Raw genomic sequence first — 18,586 nt, 5'->3', positions numbered from 1 at the left:
TTAAAAATAATTTGAACTTTTTTCCTTGCCCCCCCCCCCCCCCCCCCCTCCCCCGTCCGTTCAATAAAACACAGAACGCGGCGACGCGGTTACGCGACTACACGATCCCTTCCGACGCGACCCCCAGCAACTGCCGGCCTTCCAGTCCCAAAAAGGTACACACCTACCCGCGCACGCCTACCTCACTCTGTCCCTTCTCTATTCGCACCTTGTTGAGAGATACTGTTGATTGAGGCGAGCGTTTCCATCCCGAGGGATTTGGTGGACTTCCGTAATACTCGTCGACTGTCTCTTCCTTTTACCGATTCTTGTCTACTCACGTTCCTTTGCCCTAGACTGGGAGCATTCATACTCGTCATTGTCTTGTTACAGCACTCTCCTTCCAAGCAGCTCCCGCCCTGAGAGACTCGACCATTATGGCAGGCAAATCGTCACCGGCGACTCGCACGCCTGCGAAAACGCCCTCCCTCAAGCGCCAGCCGTCTTCCTCCGCAGGAACCCAGAGGACTATAGTGCAGTTCTTCTCAAAGTCTGCCTCCAAATCGACGCCCAAGCCCACGGCCTCGGCTCCAGATTCGTCCCCGTGCCTAAGAGAATCTGCGCGAACGAACGAACTCCCCAAGACCAAGCGACCACCCAGCATAACTCATGTACCCAGTAGCGATGTCATTGAGCCCTCGAGCTCGCAGGAGAATATGGACGGTACTGGACTCAAGGTAGCTCAAGACTCCTTGCCATCTCCGTCCACTCCGGCTGAGACTGTGACCCCGCAGGTCACTGGTAGCAGACAAGTTCTGCCGTCTTCTAGCCCTACGCGAAAGGTAGATTTGCCACTCTCTTTCAGCCATTAACTGATGGATAGCACGCTGACTCTGCTGTCCGTATAGGCTAGGAAGCCCGTCAATTACACCGAGCAGTCCGACGACGAGGACGACGACCCGTTCGACCGCATTAGAGCTGCAGGCACGCGCCGTCGCACGAAGGCACCGGCCGCACCCGCTGACGATGGCGATGACTATGAGGACGCCGCTAGCAACGATGAGGATGCCGAAGGTAAGGGCCCATACTTGACCTGGACTCGAACTTCGCTGACAATGCACTAGAAATGGACGATTTCATTGCTTCGGACGAGTCGGACGCTCCTTCGCGCTCCAAGAAGAGGAAGCGCCCCCAAGCCCCGAAGAACTCTCAGCCCAGGAAGAAATCGGCTGTCTCTGCTCCCATCAAGGAGGAAGAAGAGGGCGATGAAGATGAGTTGATGGAAGACCTCCCTTCCACCTCAACAGCCCAGCAGTGGCGCTACGACCCCAACAACGTCGCTTCGTCTGCCCCTCGGTCTGTCCAGAGCCCGGTGGCACGTCGGCCGGCAGCTTCGAAACGCAAGGAGAAGGCTCACGTCACGGAGCCCGAGGCCAGGTACCCTTGGCTGGCTAACATCCAGGATATCAATAAGAACCCCCCGGGCCACGCCGAGTACGATCCCTCTTCCGTCTACATCCCCCCCGGTGCTTGGCACAAATTCTCCCCTTTCGAGAAGCAATACTGGGAAATCAAGCAAAAACTCTGGGATACTGTGGTCTTCTTCAAGAAGGGCAAGTTCTACGAGCTCTATGAGAACGATGCCACCATTGGACACCAGCTCTTCGACTTGAAGCTCACAGATCGCGTCAACATGCGCATGGTGGGTGTTCCTGAGAGCTCCCTCGACATGTGGGTCAATCAGTTTGTCGCCAAAGGCTACAAGGTTGCTCGGGTTGATCAAATGGAGTCCGCTCTCGGTAAGGAGATGAGAGAGAGGGGCGATACTGCCCCCAAGGCGAAGAAGGCAGACAAGATTATCCGCCGAGAGCTGGCCTGCATCCTTACGGGCGGCACTCTTGTGGATGGAAGCATGCTTCAAGACGACCTCGCAACCTTCTGCGTTGCCATCAAGGAGTCTGTGATCGATGGCAAGCCTGCTTTTGGAATCACTTTCGTGGACTGCGCTACTGGCCAATTCTTCATCTCCGAATTCGAAGATGATGCCGACCTCACAAAGTTCGAGACCTTCGTCGCCCAGACCAGTCCTCGAGAAATCATCCTGGAGAAGTCCCGTATTTCCACCAAGGCCGTTCGGATTCTCAAGAACAACACCTCTCCAATGACCATCTGGAATTATCTCAAGCCGGGTACCGAGTTCTTGGACGCCGACATGAGTCGCCGAGAAATCTCGAGCGGCGGCTATTTCTCCAACGAAGATGGCGAGGAGACCTGGCCTGAAGCCCTGGCCAAAGCCAAGGAGAAGGATCTGCTCATGTCTTCTCTGGGCGGACTGATCCACTATCTCAAGTTCCTGAAGCTTGAAGGGAGTCTACTGTCTCAGGGTAACTTTGAGTGGTACACGCCTATTCGCCGTAACGGTACGCTCATCTTGGATGGCCAGACCCTGATTAATCTGGAGATCTTCTCCAACACCCTGAACGGCGGCCCGGAAGGTGCACTCTTCACTTTGCTGAATCGCTGTGTTACACCTTTCGGCAAGAGACTGTTTCGCCAGTGGGTGTGCCATCCGCTTTGCGATATCAAGCGTATCAATGAGCGTTTGGATGCCGTCGACCTTCTCAACTCCGACCGAAGTGTACGAGAACAATTCTGTTCTCAGATGACCAAGATGCCCGACTTGGAACGTCTTATTTCTCGGATTCACGCCGCTTTGTGCAAGCCTGAAGATTTCGTGCGTGTTCTGGAAGGGTTCGAGCAGATCGAGTACACTATGAGCCTCCTCGGTGCTTTTGGTGGCGGTAACGGGCTTGTCGACCGACTCGTTTCGTCGATGCCTAATCTCAATGAACCGCTGTCTTACTGGAAGACTGCTTTTGATCGAAAGATGGCGAGGGAAGAGAAATTGCTCATCCCCGAGCGCGGCATCGAGGAAGACTTCGATAACAGTCAAGACCGGATCGAAGAGATCAAACAGGAGCTGCAGGGACTCTTGGGTAGAAAGAAGTCGGAGCTGAAGTGCAAGACCATCAAGTTTACGGACATCGGCAAGGAGGTTTACCAGATCGAAGTTCCCAAAGCAGCCAAGGTGCCTAACAACTGGCGTCAAATGTCCGCAACCTCGAGCGTCAAGCGCTACTACTTCGACGAGCTGACAGATCTGGTTCGTGAGCTCCAGGAAGCGGAGGAGACCCATTCTCAGATTGTCAAGGAGGTCGCGGCGCGCTTCTTCCAGCGCTTCGATGCCGATTACGAGACGTGGTCGCAATCAATCCGCATCATTGCTCAACTCGACTGTCTCATCAGTCTTGCCAGGGCTTCTTCTTCGTTGGGCGAACCCAGCTGCCGCCCAGAGTTCGTTGACGAAGACAGGAGCGTTGTCGAGTTTGAAGAACTGCGCCACCCTTGTATGCTCAACACGGTGGCTGACTTCATCCCCAACGACGTGAAGCTGGGAGGAGATTCGGCCAAAATCAACCTGCTGACCGGCGCCAACGCTGCGGGAAAATCAACCGTCCTTCGAATGGTGAGAACATTGTGCTTTCTTCAGTAGGGTTTTTTGCTAATTCTGCAACAGTCTTGTGTCGCCGTCATCATGGCTCAGATCGGATGCTACGTTCCTGCCGTGTCTGCCAAACTGACACCTGTTGACCGAATCATGTCACGATTGGGAGCCAATGACAACATTTTCGCTTCTCAGTCCACCTTCTTCGTTGAACTGTCCGAAACGAAGAAGATTCTGTCCGAAGCCACACCGCGGTCTCTGGTTATCTTGGACGAGCTTGGTCGCGGTACCAGCTCCTACGACGGTGTTGCCGTTGCGCAAGCTGTTCTGCACCACGTGGCGACGCATGTGGGCTGCGTGGGCTTCTTTGCAACTCACTACCACTCTCTCGCCACGGAGTTCGAGAGCCACCCCGAGATTGTGCCCCGTCGAATGCAGATCCACGTGGACGAGGAGGAGCGACGCGTGACATTCCTCTACAAGTTGGAGGAGGGTATCGCCGAGGGCAGCTTCGGAATGCATTGCGCAGCCATGTGCGGCATCTCGGACAGGGTCATCGAGCGAGCCGAGGTAGCCGCCAAAGAATGGGAGCACACGAGCAGGCTCAAGGAGAGCCTGGAGAAAGCCAAGTCAGGTTGCTACATCCCTCTGGGTATGCTCAGTGACGTGGCATCCCTGCTGAACGGCGGCGATGAGGTTGGAAAGAGAGGTGTCGAGGTGCTGCTGAAGGCTGTCGAGGCTCTCTAAGCCATCGACGTGTCGGCGTCAAAGTGTTTGTGAAGGCGGCTCGCGGCTTGGGATGTTTGCTTGCTACTATGATAATGTGGGAAGGTCCTGGCGCATGGAGTATTTGCAATTTTAGAGGGGAACACGTTCAGTGTTGTCCATGTATAGATAAAAGGCGTGTGTTGCTGGTATATGGATGGGCATATTGGCCCTCGACAGAGATGCGTGCTTTTAATTGCCAATTAAGTCAACATGACTCCCATTTCTCTCACTGCATTGAACATACTGCATGCATCTCGTGACGCTCCTGTGCATCATATCCAGGTGAGGAGCTTGTTCCATCACTCTTTGCCATTCGCAGTCCGGCAAGACGAAGAGACGAAAGACATGAGCATCAACGTCGAGGTGTAGAGAGCTGCAACGGGTCTTGGGCGCTCGTATCACGATACAGAAACCTAAGCAGACACGAACCGTCCGGCTCTTCACAGTTCGAAACTATTACGAGGTTGTGATACTGAACTAGGTAAGGACATGAGAATCCAGGACAGCTGTTCAGTTGGTAGTTGCTTACTTCTCAAGAGAGTCCACGCCCACGGCCGTAAAAGTCGTAAGCAATATATGAAACGCATATTAAAGCTGTTTAGCCGTCCGCCACCCCGGAAGCTGAGAAGACTTGAACCTGCCAGAATAAGCTCCGCGGTGTATGTCGTGTAATCACGAGCTGAAAGGTGCGCATTGCTGGTCGCACCCGACAGGAATCCTTCACGGCAAGTGCCACCTTGCCTGCCAACCGGGACGGGCTACCCTCCGGAGCGCATATGTTCGTTGCAGCGACAGTGAGAGGTCTTCTGCGAGAACTACCTTAAATAGCCGGCGGCGATGTACAAAGCACGCGGTTCATCCGGTCCGGGTGTGGTACACGACAGCGTTCTGTGCGTCCGAGGCGTAGGTGCGAAGCTGTCTATTCACTGATCGAGACTGCCCAGTTCCTGAATTCATTACGCAACTGGGACCGGGACTATTGACGCACCACAACGGGCTGGTTGTCGGTGAACTCGGTGAGACGGGAGACTGAGGACGAGGAGGAACTGGGGATCTGGGACTGACACTCTGAGTCGCTCTCACACAACTGGTACTCATCTGCCTGAGCAATTGCAATGTGACATGTTACATGGAAATTTCGCATACGCCGTGCTCTATAGCCGTGTCTGGGGAGAATCGCATGTCTTTCTCAATGTATTTCGACCAGGAACGTTTACCCAAAGCAGAAATGGGCGTGTTCTCAGGCTTGTAATTTCGCGACAGTTTTTGGTTGAGGATACGAGGTCTAGACTTTTTTGTCCCTTGAAAAAAGGAGGAGGACCCCTAGTAAGCACGCAGGCACGTAAGCGAGGACCTGCATGGCCTATGGTGAGGGATGAATGTGATTGTCTCATCATCCTGAATGTGGATTTCATGTCTGCTTTTTCATCAAGAGATATTGCTGCATCTGGCGCCACGCGGGACGAGAGCTGCACGCACATTCCGGGCGTCCTTGGGTAGCCAAAAAGTTCCTCGCGATCACCGAGACGCAAGTGGACAAAAGAGCACGCGTCTTGAGCTTGGGTTGAAGGAAGATGGGCAGAATTATCTTCCAGTTAAGATGAACGCCGAGAGAAGATCGGCACTCTATGATAAGCAGGCATCCATCATCCTCTACTGTCACGTCTCAAGACCTTGAGAGCAAGGAAAGCGTGGTGTACTTACAGGGGAGAGAAAGGTTGCCACAGACCTGGCACACCTGTAGTACTGCGTACTTCGTACACCATCGCGGGTGGGCTCTGCGACGTGGGTTTGTCTTTCCTCACAAGATTCACCCTTATTCTCTCCCCCGCGCGAGGGACGGCATGGCATTTGAGGCTGTCTGGGCGCCGAGACAGCCTTTCGTCCGACGGATGTGATGGATCGAGGATGAGGGTGTCGATGCAAGATGACAATGGTAGATGGATTGCTTGACCTTGTCTAGGGAGCAACCCGATGTGCGTGCCCGATCGTGGATAGCTTCCTCCCCGCTTGGGGCAAAGTCTGGGGTATCCCCTCGCACTAATTGGAGGCGAGAGCCAACGGCAGACGGCTCGATTGGTATTCGTACACAGTCCATCACTGTCGGTCTTGTGAAAACGAGTCAGGCTTTCCTGGCACTAGTAGGCCAGAGCAGGAGCGAACTTGATATACGCATGCTCGAGGCCAACCTCCAATCTCCCGGCGAGCGATGAAATTTGAAAGCCAGGCGAGCCGGTCTTGTGTCGTTGAACTCGCCATTTGATGTTGCTCAAGATTGCTCGCACGGGGCATAGCCAGCAACACGAGGAGGTCGACCTTCGATCTTGGTTCGCGGAGGAGTGAAATCAATGCCGTAATGATGTGCGTGGACGGAGGATTGGTCCCAATTCAGCCTGGTCTACTTGAATGGTGAGAGATGGTAGAACCAATTCAAGGGCTGCCGGGTTCAAGACCGGGGCGGTCTCGAAAGAAACGATAGGGTTGGTTCTATCCGTAGAGGCGCCATAAAGGAGATTTGGAAGAAAGAGGGCGGGGGCTGCGGCGTGAGCATTTGGATTCCGGGGGAACAAGACGTTGTGTGTAGCCAAGAAGCGCCAAGAACACCCTCATGTCGTTGAGTTTGGAGAGTTGTCGTTGGCTTGCAGGATTCGGTGTGGAAGTCTGGAAGGCTTTCTCGCCTAAAAAGGGGGCCTCCCCCATGTGCATGTCCATGTCCAATGCTCCCCCTCCCTCACGAGGCCCCCCCTGGTCGGGACCCGACGCGTCCCTGGGGACATGGTTGTCGTATGCATATCCATGGTTGAGGTTCGGATAATCCTAGGGTTGGCTGCAGAATGAAGGCAGATAGGCCATCCGTCAGCGTCGCATTCATCTCTGTGTTTCGTCAGCAACCAACGGGCCGGCAAGATCCTGAGGACGTCGTCCACCAATACCGTTCGTCTGGGTCTGCCGTGTTTGGGTGTGGAAGCGAGGTATTCGAAATGCTGCATCTTGATGCAGGTCAGCGAGGAGGTGAGGCGGTTGAGATGGAGTAAGATACTTTACTGTAGGTATGTGCCCAACAGCAGAAGCGCGTTAAAATGCAGGAGGGCAGGACAGGTGTCTTCCTCCGGTTGCTTATGATTGAGATCAGATATCAGATCTGTACTAGAGACGACTTTTCTTCCAGTTCCAGCTCATGAGGATAGAACGTCCAGCGCGCACCGGTCGCGACTGCCAATCGCCAACGATAATCTGAAGTGGTGAGAAAGTGTCCCACGGTGGTCGGCCCTAATCTCAGTTTCTGCTCTTCTCACTGGACGAACCGGTCCCACTGCAAATGTGGTCATATGGATCCAGCAACGCGCGAGCAACCTTGCACAAGCCACTCAGAGCTCTGGGAATTCGCAGTCAGCGCTTCTCAGCAAATCACAGACAGCGCGCGGGTCAGTGCCTCGACCCAACTGGTCCCTCAACCCCAACTACCCTGCCTAAACTTAAACCTAATCTGGCGGGGCAGCACACGTCGCTATCAAATCATGGGGTAAGTACCTACGTATCTTCCCGTTTAGTGTGTGCACGAATATCTTTCTTGCCTTCCATGACTGGAGATTCTCGTAAGTGACGCTCTACTTTTTTATTTTATTTTATTATTATTTTTCATAGATGGCGGCCGCTAGGGCCGAAGGATCAGCCATTTGCGGGAGCGCTGGCTAACGTTTAACCTTGAATAACGTTTGCTTATCCCGTATCTGTGCCTTGACGGCCGATGTCTCTCCTCGTGTCAGCCACGTTCTTGCTGGATCTAAGCGTCCATTTGATCGTCTGTTCGCTTCGTCCGTGTTGCATTTTTGTTTTGTTCTTTTTGCTTTTTCAATGCTGATCAGTTAGCTCAACTGATTACTTCTGGGAAAGGGATTCAGTCCAGCTTCGTACCCCGTATGGATACGCCCACAAAGAAGCGACGGCCCCTCTCCCATCTTTTCCAGGCCCGGCTCGCAGCTCCTCCAGTCTTTCCCCTCAACACTGGCCTGGAACAGGGACCTCTGAAGCTTCCAGGAGCGGGCGCACCCCGTGTCTTGTCAAAACATGTGCCTGCTTTGCCTGCACTGGAGTCAGCGGGGAACCGTGGCGGAGCAAGCTAGTGCGTGCCAAGCTGTCGGAAACTCGGTCTTCGTGCCTCTTTAGGTTCGCTTCGTCCGGGCCCCTGCCAGCCAAGACTACGAGTACACGACAACACCAACAACCACAACCACAACCACACCCACAACACGACATCTTCCATGGCTTTCTGAAGTTTTGAGCCTTCTGTGTCCAACACTCCCTCCCTCCTGAAGCGCGGGTTCGCAGCTCGACTAGCCTCCCCGAGAGGCCCGACCGTTTCTGGTATCAGTACGGATATCTTCACAGTCTCTCTTGACCCTTGATCCAATGGCCCTCCTCCATGCCTTCTCCCATTCCAACCCAGCCTGGCATGGCGTGGCGTATCACATTCCTCCCGTCTTGACTGCATTCGCCAGCTTCAATCCTCGTGGCGCCTTCCTCCCTCCCTCCCTCCCTCCCTCCTCCTCGCCCCAAGCTTCCCCTTCTACCGTCCATCTCTCTGCCGTCCTGCGCCCCAATCTCTTGTCGATGCTCTCTGAAGCCTGAAAAGCTTGCTCATTGAGGAAATTTTTCCATTCGACCGGCACTAATTCTCTCTAGTCCTCCCGTGCACGTGGCCGCCGGCTTTGCCAAGACCTGGGCAGCATGCCTTCATCACCAAGGAATCCCTCCCGCTGTCTGTGTGACTCTTGGTGCTTTTGTGGCTTGGGTATCCGTTGGTGACAAGAGGCAACATCTTTCACCTCTCGGTGGAAAGGCACATGGTATCATGACGACCATTCTCTTGGCTGCCGCATGCCGTTGCTCTGCCGTGTGATGGCTTGAGATTCGGATACCAAGCCCATGTCGTCACACTCATGGCGAGCGCCATCTAGATTATTGGGAATATCACCACTGGAGAAACCGCGCGCACTCGGTCAAGTGCCAACACCATCTTGGCTTGCGGAGCGGAGGCCTCGGCCGCTCGCTCCTTTCTGTGACACGGTGCAGGTCCGTATTGCTTGGGTGCCAACTGTCTTGCAGTCAATATTTCGGACTATCTGCTGTCTCAACCAGCCCTGCGGATTGCGACATCTTGATAGCAGTATCTGAGCCGCCTGGGAGGAACTCGCAGACCAACGTTACTTTACGGCTTAGCCAGCCGCATTCCGTGGCTGCTTGAGCTCTTCCGTCGCGTCCTGCATCCCTGCCATGGAATAATTGGGTGCAGATACAGTGCCTCAGACACGGAATCGCCCAAGCAGGAGCATTCCGATGCAGTGACACCTATCCGTACTATTCTCACGCTGACGAGGTAGTACGCCGGATGTGGGGCTTGACATGAGTTCTTGGACGAGGCGGTCATCAGTGAGCTGGGCATACTGCATAGTGAATCCCCAACGGCCAAGCAGGTTCAGCAGGCGCAGTGAACATCAGGTGCCCGTAATTTGGGAGCTCATTTCATGACGAGAAGCAGAGAGATGGTCGATATCCACTCACCCGAACTGCAGGCGTGGTTGGGGTTGGGGAACCCCAGCTCGGCCTCCTTGGCAGCTGCGTTTTCACGGGGTAAGCAGTGGGAGCCAGGCGGAAGAAGAGATTGGCATGCGGGGGAAAGATTGGATGCGGAGGTGCAAAGGACACAAGGGCCCAGAGTTTGTTTGAGAAGCTGGGATGGCAGCGACAGGGACCTTGGTGGTGGTGGTGATGGAATGAGCAAGTGAAGGAGTAAATGGTGAGGAACATGGGACAGGTGGCGACGATGCGATGCGATGCGATGCAGCCGTTGGCTTACTGTGGTTAAGGTAGCGTGATTGCGTGACCCATGGCCGTTGCTAATTACTCCAGGACTGCAGAGAGCTCTATATCAAGCCTGGCGCGAAGAGGCAGACGCAGATGCGGTGAGAACAAGCGTGGAGGGAGGATCGCACAGCTGAAGTGTTATTTTGGTGAAAAGAGCGGTCGTGTCCCACGATGATTCCTCAGATATCCAAGACGCATCTATGATTATCTCAAATGCCCACCACCATTCCATAAGCTGCCAGCTGCACATCTGCGGTAAGGCCAGGTCAGGTCAAGGTAGGGATACATGGACTTGACGGTGCAACCGTCTCAGCTACACTAGGGCGAGATGAGCATAGAGCGCGGGTGGAATGCGGCGTCGGGGAACCTATGACTGGCCCGGACTCGGCTGGCCATGAGCCAAAACGGGATAAGCTGACAGGATCCGAATCCTCAAGAGCGGTAGGGTGGTAGTTCTGTGGCTTCTAGTCTCGGAGGTTGATGTAGCGTTGAGTGCATGTACAAAGGCACTCTACTCTGTACGTGCGTCTCAGTCTCAGTCCCTAGTCCCCAGTCCCATGCAGAGTATTCGTAGGTACAGAGTAGAAGCCATACAGACCCCGGTCTGCCTGCTCGTCGAGTCGGACTCGGGGGACAGCCCTTCGGCTTCCTCGCCCGGCGAGACACCCGGACCTTTTTGGTCAATTGTTGTTATTTGTTTTTTCGTTCGATTCACACCATGAATTTTACGCAGATTGCCAAGAATTTAGGCAAGATGGACAGATGGATGCTACCAGGCTCAGTGATAGGTTCCAGGGCTCATGGATTCATTCACCTTAAGGTACCTTAAGGCGCAGGAAAATAACCTACCAGGTATTCTACTCAAACCTGCTCCTGCCCTTGCAATCATTTAAAGAGGGCAGCTTCGTCCGGGGCCGCCCTCGACTTGATCCCAGAGCTCCCTTCTTGCTCCTTCTTCTTTTTCTCACGCTCGGTTTCTGACGCTCTTGCACCTGCACTTGCCTTCGCATCTGCGCTTGCCTTGCGGCCGATCCAATTCTCTCCTTCTTTTCCCTGAGAAAGGAGTGAACGATAATTCAGCCGGCTTCAATAATACCCGTCATCTCGGACAACAGCACCGGCGCCTCTCAAAAATATCAACGCCCTCGTCTCACCTTACCGGTGTGTACGCCTTGCGAGCCCAGAACCTCGGGTCAGCTGGAGAATCGCGGATAGTCGCATCAGCCCTGCTCAGCTGTGTTTTCGTCCCTGCCGTCTCGATTGGCTTCCGAATCTCATCTCTCACTCATTTCCGAGACACTCATCGGCTTTTTGTGTGCGACCTGTCTCGACCCTCGTCCAAGCACTTACATCGAATCCTTCCGGCACCGACCTTGCCGATATTTCATCACCTTGCGACCCGGCTTTCTCAACCGTCGTGTTGGCTGAATACCTTCAACCCCGAAAACAACGCGTTTCTGAACATCATTCATCATGTCGACATCTTCCGAAAAGGACGTCAAGACCCAGGGCGCCGTCGACCCCTCCATTGAGGTCGAGTACGCGAGCGACCCTGAGAGAAACGGTTTTGACCAGGCTGCTACCAAGAAACTCCTGCGAAAGATCGATTGGGCTCTCATCCCTTTCCTCGCTCTGCTCTACCTGTTGTCCTTCTTGGACCGCACAAACATCGGCAATGCTCGTCTCGCCGGTCTTGAGACCGATCTCGGCATGAAGGGACTTGACTACAACGTCGCGTTGTCAGTTTTCTTCCCCTGGTATGTCGCCGCCGAGATTCCCTCCAATTTGGCCATGAAGCGCTTCCGCCCATCCATCTGGATTCCCTCCATCATGATCGCCTGGGGTATTTGCTGCACTCTGATGGGTCTCGTTCACAACTACGCTGGACTTTTGGCTGCTCGTATGGCTCTCGGTCTTGCCGAGGGTGGTCTCTTCCCCGGAATCACCTACTAGTGAGTACTTGTCCTCCCTCATCATCATTTCGCTGTTACGCATTCTAACCCACCGATTGTCAGCATCACCATGTGGTACCGTCGTCACGAGTGCGGTCTGCGAATGGCCATCTTTTTCTCGGCTGCCACCGCTGCCGGCGCTTTCGGTGGCCTCCTTGCCCGAGGTATCGTTGAGATGGATGACGTTGGTAACAGACCTGGCTGGGCCTGGATTTTCATCCTCGAGGGTATCATCACCCTTGCTGTTGGTAAGTACCTAAAACGTACTCGCTCACTTGTACTCTCATACTGACACTCACGTCCTCCAGCCATCGCAGCATTCTTCATCATGAACGATTATCCCGCCACCGCCAAGTTCCTCACAACTGTCGAGAAGGAAGAGGTCACCCGCCGTCTCGAGGCCGATCGCTCCGCTCTCGCCGATGAGTTCAGCATGGTTTACTTCTGGGATGCCCTGAAGGATTGGAAGATCTGGGTTCACATGGTGAGTCAATCTAGCGGCTAGGATTCCCCGGAAGTGCGTTCTAATGTGCGGCAGTTCATCACCATTGGCATCTACACCCCCCTCTACTCTTACTCTCTCTTCCTCCCGACTATTGTTCAGGGCTTGGGCTACACCAACAACACCGCCCAGCTGATGACTGTGCCTCCTTACGTCGTTGCATGTGTCTGCTGCATCAGCGGAGGCTGGTTGGCTGATCGCCAACGCCAGAGAGGCATCTACATGATCTTCTTCTGTGCTGTAGGGTAAGTAAACCCAGTGCTCAGAGTCACCCCAACGTCGTCTTACTGATGGCTCCAGAATCGCCGGCTTCATCATGCTTCTTTCTTCGCAAAGCAACGGCGTCAAGTATGCTGGCTGCTTCTTCGCTGCCTCCGGTATTTACCCCAACGTCCCCCAGGGTGTCGCCTGGAACGGCAACAACATCGGAGGCTCCGTCAAGCGAGGTGTTGGTATTGCCATGCACGTCGGTAAGTTTTTGGTCTCACTCTCATTCCTCTACTCCCAGATACTAACATACTTAGGTTTCGGTAACCTTGGTGGTGCCATCGCCGGCTTCCTGTACCAGGCCAAGGACAAGCCCCATTACTACCCGGGCCACGGCACTCTCGTTTCGACCATGACCATGTCCATGATTCTGTCCACCGGCATGACTATCTACCTCCGCCGCGAGAACGCCCGCCGCGACCGCGAGTACAAGGACCCGAGCCAGTACACGGCCGAGGAAAAGGCTGCTGAGCGCCACAAGGGCGACAACGCCACCTTCTTCCGCTACACTGTCTAGGGGGGCTTATGTTTATAACGATTTGATGCGAGCTGCTTTGCGTTCGGCGGAATTGCCATCTCCTCATGAGGACGGACAGGGGATTTAAAAAGGCAGGTACATGCTACGGCGCAAACTATAAGAGCCACGAAGGATAGCAAGGGAAGACTGGATATATTCAGCGGCTCCATAGAATTGCATCACAGAAATAGAGGACAATCCATGCCGAATCTTTCACGCATACTCCGTGTTCACTTTGCTTATCCTACTGAGTTCCACCAGAGGGCTTATCACGAGACAAGGCTCGACGTGAAAACTGCTCTGCAAGTTTCATGGTAAACAGTGATACTTCGGCAAGGCGACGTTCTCATCACATCGGGACGCCTCCGGATCATCCAGTATGGCGACCAAGTCCCAAAAGACGCCAAGAGTCTGTCACTTGACACCGGCGCCAAGCATGTCCAAGCCACGATTTTCACCAGACTAATGATTTCCGGATGACAGTCCGCCATTTCAGAGTGCGGCCCCGTTTCTAGTCGTTTCTGATGGCGCCGTCTGTGAGTTAAGCTTGTTTCTTGGCGCCCAACATCCGTTCTCCCGAAACGTGGGGTAAAAACGTGGGGAAGCAGGTTGGGGTAGCTCTGATGCAGGCACCGCCTGGATACGGTAGTCTGGGGCAGTGGAGGGTCTGGAGAAAGGGTTTGTTCCGTGAACCTGGACAAAGACGCTGACGGCTTTCACAAGCGCATGCATATCTGCCTCCATGATTCGATCCTGATGCTGCCGGCCATGTGTGGAACGCAGTGGATCTTGCAGTGGTTCATTGGAACAGCCCGGGCAGATCCAGCTCTTTAGTGGGGGTGGGAATGGCGGTTCCTTGTCTCCGGCTGGGGGTGGAGGGAAGCATCAACGCAGGGGATCCGATTCGGGGTTCGTCAGGTCTTAAGATGACACGAGGTTGGATGGCCCCGGGGCCAGGGACTCGGGATTAAGTGAGAATGTCGCATCTCCGCGGTGCTGTCAAAGTCACATGTATGACCTCATTTTCTCATCCGGCTGATCACCTGTTCTGCTTGCGGTCTGGAATTATGTCCATTCTTTTCCATTTAGTAAAGATAGAGTACACTGCCACTTATCTGGCGGGATTGCCGTGGACGAACGATAGATTCGTTCCGCGGTTCTTTCAGATATAAAACACAAAACTCCATGTCCAGCCTGCCCCTCTCGCATTCCGCTACCGCGATGGGTATCTCAGATTATAACATCGTCCTATCACTTCTCGTACATTACCTAGCGAAGCCCGTTTCCTTCTCACCGGTGTTGCCGGAAACCAGTCCACTCTCGTTGTGCTGAACGTCCGCCTTGTGTTGCCCATCATAGTGGTCGTGGTGATCGTCAACCTCGTATAGGGCAGGGAAAGGCGGCACATCCCGGCGGAATAAGTACTTGTTCATATACCAAGGCGCCTTGGACATGTAATACTTGGCATGATCGCGGTTGCGGACCGAAAACACGCTGTCGAGCTCCTCGAGCGTCAAGTTCTTCGTCTCGGGGAGGAAGAAGTAGGCGACGACAAAGCCGAATATGTTCCAGCAGGCGTACCACATAAAGGCGCCGGTCGGGGTGAAGGCATTGGACATGGATGGCCACGAGAAGCTGATGATGAAGTTGAAGCCCCACGTCACGGCCGTGGCGCTGCTCATGCCAATGTCGCGGATGTGCAGAGGGAACGCCTCGGCGCAGTACGTGAAGGGTACAGGGCCGGCTCCGGGAGAGTAGACGGCCGCGAAGATGTAGATACCTGTCGCGATGCAGGCGAGTCTCGCAGTACTGCCCTCGGGGATGTAGAAGCTGAAGGCAGTGAAGATCAGAGACAGCGACATTAGAGGGAACGTAACCAGCAAAAGCTATTCAAGGGTTAGTTGCAAGGTTGGCGATTCCTTGGTTTTGGGGGCAGACTCACGTTTCGGCGACCGAATGTGTCAATGGTGTAGAACGCTGGAAGTGCGAACAGCCAGTTGATAAGTCCCATTCCCATGCTTGTGAGCAGGGCCTCAGATCTCGAGAACCCTCCTCCTTCGAAAATGGCCGTGCTGTAGTACATGCTGTGTGACAGTTAGCTTATTTGTCTCTGTCTTCTGATCATGGTCGTAACAGTTGTTGAGGTGCACCGGATCCAGCGGTCCGCGACATTCGGCACCGTCGCCCCACTGGATATCGGCGGCGGCGACAGTGGGCCCCGGTGTCCGGCCCATAATTGAATCGGACTTGCTGAAAATGGCTGGGAATACTTACACGACATTGATTCCGCAGAACTACTCATCTGTTAGATTAACCGTGATTTTCAATCTTGGCCGTGAACGTACCTGCTGCATGAACATGACAAAATACGAGAATGTAGCAGCGCGTCTGTTCCTGCGGACGGTAAAGAAATCCTTCCAGTTTCTACCGCTCCGAGCTTGGGTCTCAACCTCGAGAAGCTTGTGCGCATAGTACATGTCCCTGGCTGCCTGGATTGTATGCTTGCGGAGTCGTCGAACCGAGCGGAAGGCCTTGTCGTACTTGCCCTTTTCCATGTACCAACGTGGGCTCTCTGGACAAAAGTAGACCTGAGAATATGTGATGAGACGGTGAGGTTTTGTGAAATATCTCGACAGGGCTTACCTGACACATGACGATCAATGGTGGAACCGAGGTGCTGGCCAGCATCCAACGCCATTGTGTGTTTTCGCCGAGGAAATCAACATTGCGGAAGGCGACAGATACGATCAGACCCAAGGCAATTCCGAATGCTTTCATTTGTTAACCATGAGTATCTTCTGCCTCAGGAATAGACTTGCCTGTCCACATCTGCCACATCATAGTCAAGGCGCCGCGGATGGTCTTGGGCGTGCTTTCGGCGCTGTACACGGGCGTGGTGCTACTCTTGGCGCCCACAGCTAGACCCAAGCCGAGACGAGCAATGAAGAGGTTATACCAGCTGAGGCTTGCATTAGGCGGGGTTCAATTCTACCTGATGAAGAGAGACTTACGAGTCGGCGGCAGCCATCCAGAAGCCCGTCACAACGGAGAAGAAACATGAGACGAAGATAGTACCACGCCGGCCAAACCATTTGTTGAGGTACGGGCTTGTCCAACATCCGAAAAGCGCACTGCACAAGTATGGAGCTAAAGCCAACTGTCAGTAAATCCCCTCATACCGGCCAGACGCATTGCATACCGCCGTTGATCAAGCCTTGCATCAAGGGATCTTCGATATTGAAAGTTTCGTAATAGTATTCCTGAGCCGCGTCAGTCCATCGGCCCCAAACTCGATTTCTTCCAGTCTGGCTACCCCAAGCCCTGTGTTTTGCACATACCTGAGCGCCATTGACGGCTGTTTGGTCCATGCCCTGGACAATGGCCGAGCCGGCACATAGAGAGCAGAGGAAGTAAAGCATGAATGGCTGTTCCCATCGATGCTTGATCTCCCTTCGAAGCACCTCCTTTTCTTCCTCGGAGAGTAGCGTGACATTTTCGAAGCCGTCGGGTCGGTTACTGGCTCGAGCTACTAAGGCGCCTTTGCGGAAGTCTTCCTTGTACTCGTTCAAGCCGAACTTTTCCGTAAAGCTGTCGACGTCTTTGATGAGCTCGTCGTGACTCAACCCAACGAGCGGGTTGCGTAGGAGGGCAGCGGTGGAAGCACGCGCCGCCTTGTCCAGATTGGCGTCGCTGGCGGATGTGCGAGTGCCCGTATGGAGCTCCTCCGATGGGGGAGACTCCGTGTCTACCTTTGGAGAAGGCATTGCGAGATGTCAGATGACAAAACCAAGCAGCGTTGAATCAAGCCCGCAAGTATGGTGGATCAATTCTGGGGAAGAAGCAGCAATCCTTGGGAAAGCAGAAAAGAGGAGAGTACGGGGAAATGGGGAAAGAAAGGCAATCGGTGATGTTTATAGTTATCAAACCCCACGGGCACGACCTTCTCGGCGTCAACAAGACCTTTCATGTGGATCCCGGGGCTCCAAGCTTGAGGGGTCTTCTCGATTCATGATGGCATACATTGCTGCGCACCAATACCTGTACACAACGAAGATGGAGGAGTGGAACATCCAAGACCGCACAACCTAAAGGACGGCATCAGAGTCGCAACCAGGCTTCGTTTGCAGGGCCATCTGACCGCCTCTGGATCGAATGTACGCAATTTTCCTGTCCAAGCCAAGCAACATTTAGTGGAGAATGGTGTTGCGAGCCTGACAAACTACGGCCTCGAAGGCGTAGTACCGTGTAAGCGGTCGCGGAGGCCGACCACAGCCGTGGGATCTCATGGCGGTGGGCCTCTCAGACGTGCAGAGAGCGGCAGTCGAGGGACTGGAGCAACCCACATGCGATGCTGCACTTGCATACGGAGTTCCATCATGCTGCCTGCCATCAAGATGTCAAATGACGTGGTTCAGCCTTTGCGTTGCTTCCAAACGGTCAGTCTTGTACCCCCTTGTTGCCAGTGCAATGCAATGCTGCTCGCGGTCTACCAGATGCAAAGCCGCCCCTCCGGCGAAGGCAACACAGTTGGAGATTCATAGGACACATCCATGTCGCGAGCCTTGCCGTACGACTTGGGCCGATGAAGCCACTGCGGCAACGAAGGACAATACCGGCAGGTAGCCGTCAGCCGTGCGGGCGATTGGACGTCAATAATGGACTTTTTGTCGGCCAGCCTCCCAAGCCGGAGACCAACAAGATGTTGGTGGTAGCCGGATGATGATCAGCGGCGCCGCCAAGCTGCCCTCGTGCTCGGCGGCGGGGCCTCCGACTGTAAGGCCGCGTTGTGCGGACTTCCAAGAGGTTGAAAATCGGCAGACCCCCTGAACTTGGTCTCGGCTCGCGGCGCGGCACTCGTCACACCCACGAGAGGAGCGCTCTCGAGACCAAAATACCTCGTCGTACCGGCCTATTGATGCACCACATCTCTTCCGTTTCCTCAGATAATTCACGAAATTTTCAGCCGCTTGGCAGAATATGACTTCATACCAAGCCTTTATCAAGTCTGGGCCTTGATCCTTCCGGTCGTTGTGAGGCACCTTGAATCCTTGCCGAAGAGCCATCAACGATCGCTCCCGTCCGCATGTGGACGAACTGCTTTCCGTTCTCCTTGCCACTGCTCGGATTTCTGGTCATTTCACCAAAGCTTTTGCTGTGCATTCATTGAGCGCCCGTCAATGGGCATCTGGGAGGCAGTGGCAACAATTCCTCTGCCGTCATCATCGATTGCA

The 18,586-nt window shown here is 54.2% G+C and overlaps 3 protein-coding genes across 3 annotated transcripts; 2 read left to right on the top strand and 1 right to left on the bottom strand.

The window, feature by feature from the left end:
• Window positions 1–416: 416 nt before the first annotated feature.
• Window positions 417–4,231, top strand: CkaCkLH20_05816 (uncharacterized protein; the record flags this gene model as incomplete). Its single annotated transcript, XM_038888534.1, has 5 exons — window positions 417–716; window positions 774–821; window positions 888–1,053; window positions 1,104–3,505; window positions 3,557–4,231. 5 exons carry the CDS (start codon window positions 417–419, stop codon window positions 4,229–4,231), a joined length of 3,591 nt encoding a protein of 1,196 aa, XP_038746431.1.
• Window positions 4,232–11,590: 7,359 nt separating this feature from the next.
• Window positions 11,591–13,355, top strand: CkaCkLH20_05815 (high-affinity nicotinic acid transporter; the record flags this gene model as incomplete). The annotated part of the gene is made up of 6 exons (XM_038888533.1): window positions 11,591–12,069; window positions 12,133–12,317; window positions 12,378–12,553; window positions 12,608–12,816; window positions 12,872–13,041; window positions 13,096–13,355. The coding sequence occupies 6 exons, from the start codon at window positions 11,591–11,593 to the stop codon at window positions 13,353–13,355; spliced, it is 1,479 nt and encodes a 492-aa protein (XP_038746430.1).
• Window positions 13,356–14,620: 1,265 nt separating this feature from the next.
• CkaCkLH20_05814 (MFS myo-inositol transporter) lies at window positions 14,621–17,119 on the bottom strand (the record flags this gene model as incomplete). The annotated part of the gene is made up of 8 exons (XM_038888532.1): window positions 14,621–15,241; window positions 15,298–15,439; window positions 15,630–15,649; window positions 15,701–15,927; window positions 16,142–16,314; window positions 16,367–16,502; window positions 16,555–16,615; window positions 16,694–17,119. The coding sequence occupies 8 exons, from the start codon at window positions 17,117–17,119 to the stop codon at window positions 14,621–14,623; spliced, it is 1,806 nt and encodes a 601-aa protein (XP_038746429.1).
• Window positions 17,120–18,586: the final 1,467 nt, after the last annotated feature.

This window comes from Colletotrichum karsti (assembly GCF_011947395.1).
Source record: "Colletotrichum karsti strain CkLH20 chromosome Unknown Scaffold16, whole genome shotgun sequence".
In the NCBI taxonomy this organism is placed as follows: Eukaryota; Fungi; Ascomycota; class Sordariomycetes; order Glomerellales; family Glomerellaceae; genus Colletotrichum; species Colletotrichum karsti.
The sequence above is the reverse complement of the archived record's forward strand: the minus strand, read 5'-3'. Positions and strand labels throughout refer to the sequence as shown.